This window comes from Nansenia antarctica (assembly GCF_963989245.1).
Source record: "Nansenia antarctica genome assembly, chromosome: 7".
NCBI lineage: Eukaryota > Metazoa > Chordata > Actinopteri > Argentiniformes > Microstomatidae > Nansenia > Nansenia antarctica.
The window spans coordinates 10,538,888-10,541,271 of record NC_137677.1 but is presented as its reverse complement, the minus strand read 5'-3'; the positions used below and the strand labels follow the sequence as shown (position 1 = coordinate 10,541,271).

The following is a 2,384-nucleotide window of genomic DNA, read 5'->3' as shown; positions in this document are numbered from 1 at the left end:
ATGTGGAGTCCGTTCATTGATCGATGCTGTCTGTTCAGTTCCCAGTGAGGCGCCCGTTCAGCGCTGGACCCGTTCAGCGCTGGATTTGACGCATGGCATAGCGCGCATGGGTCAAATCATGTTATATTATTATATATTATATAGCTCGCATCTAATCGTATCGGATGAGAAATAGACATTAAATGGCATATATAGGCCGCTACACAACAGTAATCACCGCGACAAACAGCTATATTAGATTTGGAGAAAAAAAAATATGATTTTGAAAAAAAAAAAAATATTATATTTTAATATGATGACCGGAATATATCACGTTTGTCCGGTAAATCGAATTCTTCCCGGACACGATGTCCGATGGCAAATTTTTCTAACGGAAACCCTGATATATATGTGTGTGTTTACCCACAATCGTTATTACCGACCTCTTCCCTTATGTGCTATAGCATAGGCTACAATTGACTTCGGAATAAAAGCGGACACGCGCTTTCTCATTTTGGCTGCGTTCGTAAATTCTCCCCGAGAGCGCCGGAGCGCACACTGGGTTCGACGTCATAAAGGGACCAAGTAATTTGATTGGACAAGAGGCCTTCCATGAGTGCTGATCAGATTTCCAAAGCGAATTTACGAACGCACCCTTCCGTTCCACATTGCAGCCTGTACTGTAGCACATAGGCTGACGTCACAATTTCGTCAGTGTTGAAGCAAATGGTTATATATAATATAACTAATGTTAAATATGGTCTTTTACGAAAAGAAGTAGCCTAGTAAAAAGTAGGCTCAAAGCACTTTTATCCCAATGCACTTTTTTGTTGTAGGCCTACAAAGATTTTCTTTCAGCAGCTATTCAGGGAAAACAAAAACATTTAATTTGACTGATTTATTTTATTTATTGTGCTTTGTTGGTATAGACTGATGTCTGCTGGAATGTTCAATAAAAGTTATTTTTTTTCAATCTCAATTTCTTTCTTTGAGAAGCATGAATAAAAAGCAAAATGTATTTAGTTTATGCAATGATAAAAATTAAAAACTGCCGATACACATCGGTATTCGGTATTCGGTATTCGGCCAAGTGTTTCCTTAAATTCGGCTTCGGCCTCGGCCAAGAATTTTCATTCCGGTGCATCCCTAGTATTCACCTCCCCTCAGAAAGAGAAACAGACAGACTCCTCCTGTTGGTGAAAGACTGGAAAGCCCACAGGCTTCTCTAATTCTCTAAGGTCCCCCCCCCCTCTCTCTCTTTGTCTGTCTCTCTCTTTCTGTTATTCTCTCGTGTGCATGGGGGGGGTAGCGGTGGCCTAGGAGATAGTGAGGTGATGTAGGTCAAATCCCACCTTGGAACAACACCACTAGTGTTCCAGTCCCACCTGGGAACACCACCACTAGTGTTCTAGTCCGACCTGGGAACACCACCACTAGTGTTCTAGTCCGACCTGGGAACACCACCACTAGTGTTCTAGTCCGACCTGGGAACACCACCACTAGTGTGCACTTGAGTAAGGCACTCTAGCCCTAAGTGACTCCAGGGAGACTGTCCCAGTAATCTCGAATTTGCCATTTAGCAGACGCTTTTAAACCAAAGCGATTTACAATTACAGATTACAGAGACATTCAATAATCTGTAAGTCGCTTTGGATAAAAGTGTCTGCTAAATGGTAAAAAAAATGTACCGTCTCTCTCTCTCTGATATTCTCTCGTGTGCGTGTGCATGCGTGTGCGTGTCTCCAGGTGTTTGTTGAGTACGCCAACGCCGGCGACTCCAAAGAGGCCCAGAGGCTGCTGACGGGGAGGACGTTCGACGGGAAGTTCGTGGTGGCGACCTTCTACCCCCTGAGCGCTTACAAGAGAGGCTACCTCTACCAGACCGTTCAGTGAAGTCAGCACACACACTCACACACACGCACACACATACACACAGAGTCACCTGAAGAGCACAGGGCCTTCGGTCCAGTAATACCGGAAAAACTCCACACGCTTACAGCTTCACCATCCTAATCTACTAGCCATCAAACACACACGCCTTATATGCTTTCTCTCACATGTTATTATCCGTAGCCCGGTGATATTCTGTCAAAGTATTTACAGATGCACTGCCACTGAAGTCATTTAGACATAATATTATTAGCTTCTAAAGTGATGTTCATTTCGTTGTTTCGTTAGAGGAACGTAGTTTGGTACAGGCACAAACAGTCGCTTTAGCAAATCCGGCGAATGGCCTTCTCCAACCAGACTTTTCAGGGCATTCGCCTACTATCTAAGGGAGTTATTGAGTGCCCACCCAGTAGCGAGTATGAACTCACTGTTATATAACGTGCATATCAAATCAACACTTTGTTTTCTGCTGCACGATGGGCAGAGTTTACTTCAGGTTTCGGGCAGCTTTTATT

The 2,384-nt window shown here is 43.8% G+C and overlaps 1 protein-coding gene across 1 annotated transcript in view; it reads left to right on the top strand.

Moving 5' to 3' along the window:
* The window catches only part of uhmk1 (U2AF homology motif (UHM) kinase 1), a gene marked incomplete at both ends in the record, with an annotated part of 10,637 nt that extends 8,765 nt beyond the window's left edge, over positions 1-1,872 (top strand). Inside the window, one exon of the mRNA XM_080536530.1 lies at positions 1,726-1,872. Within this exon, the coding sequence (XP_080392656.1) occupies positions 1,726-1,872 (147 nt within the window). The remainder of the gene's footprint in view (positions 1-1,725) is intronic.
* Positions 1,873-2,384: the final 512 nt, after the last annotated feature.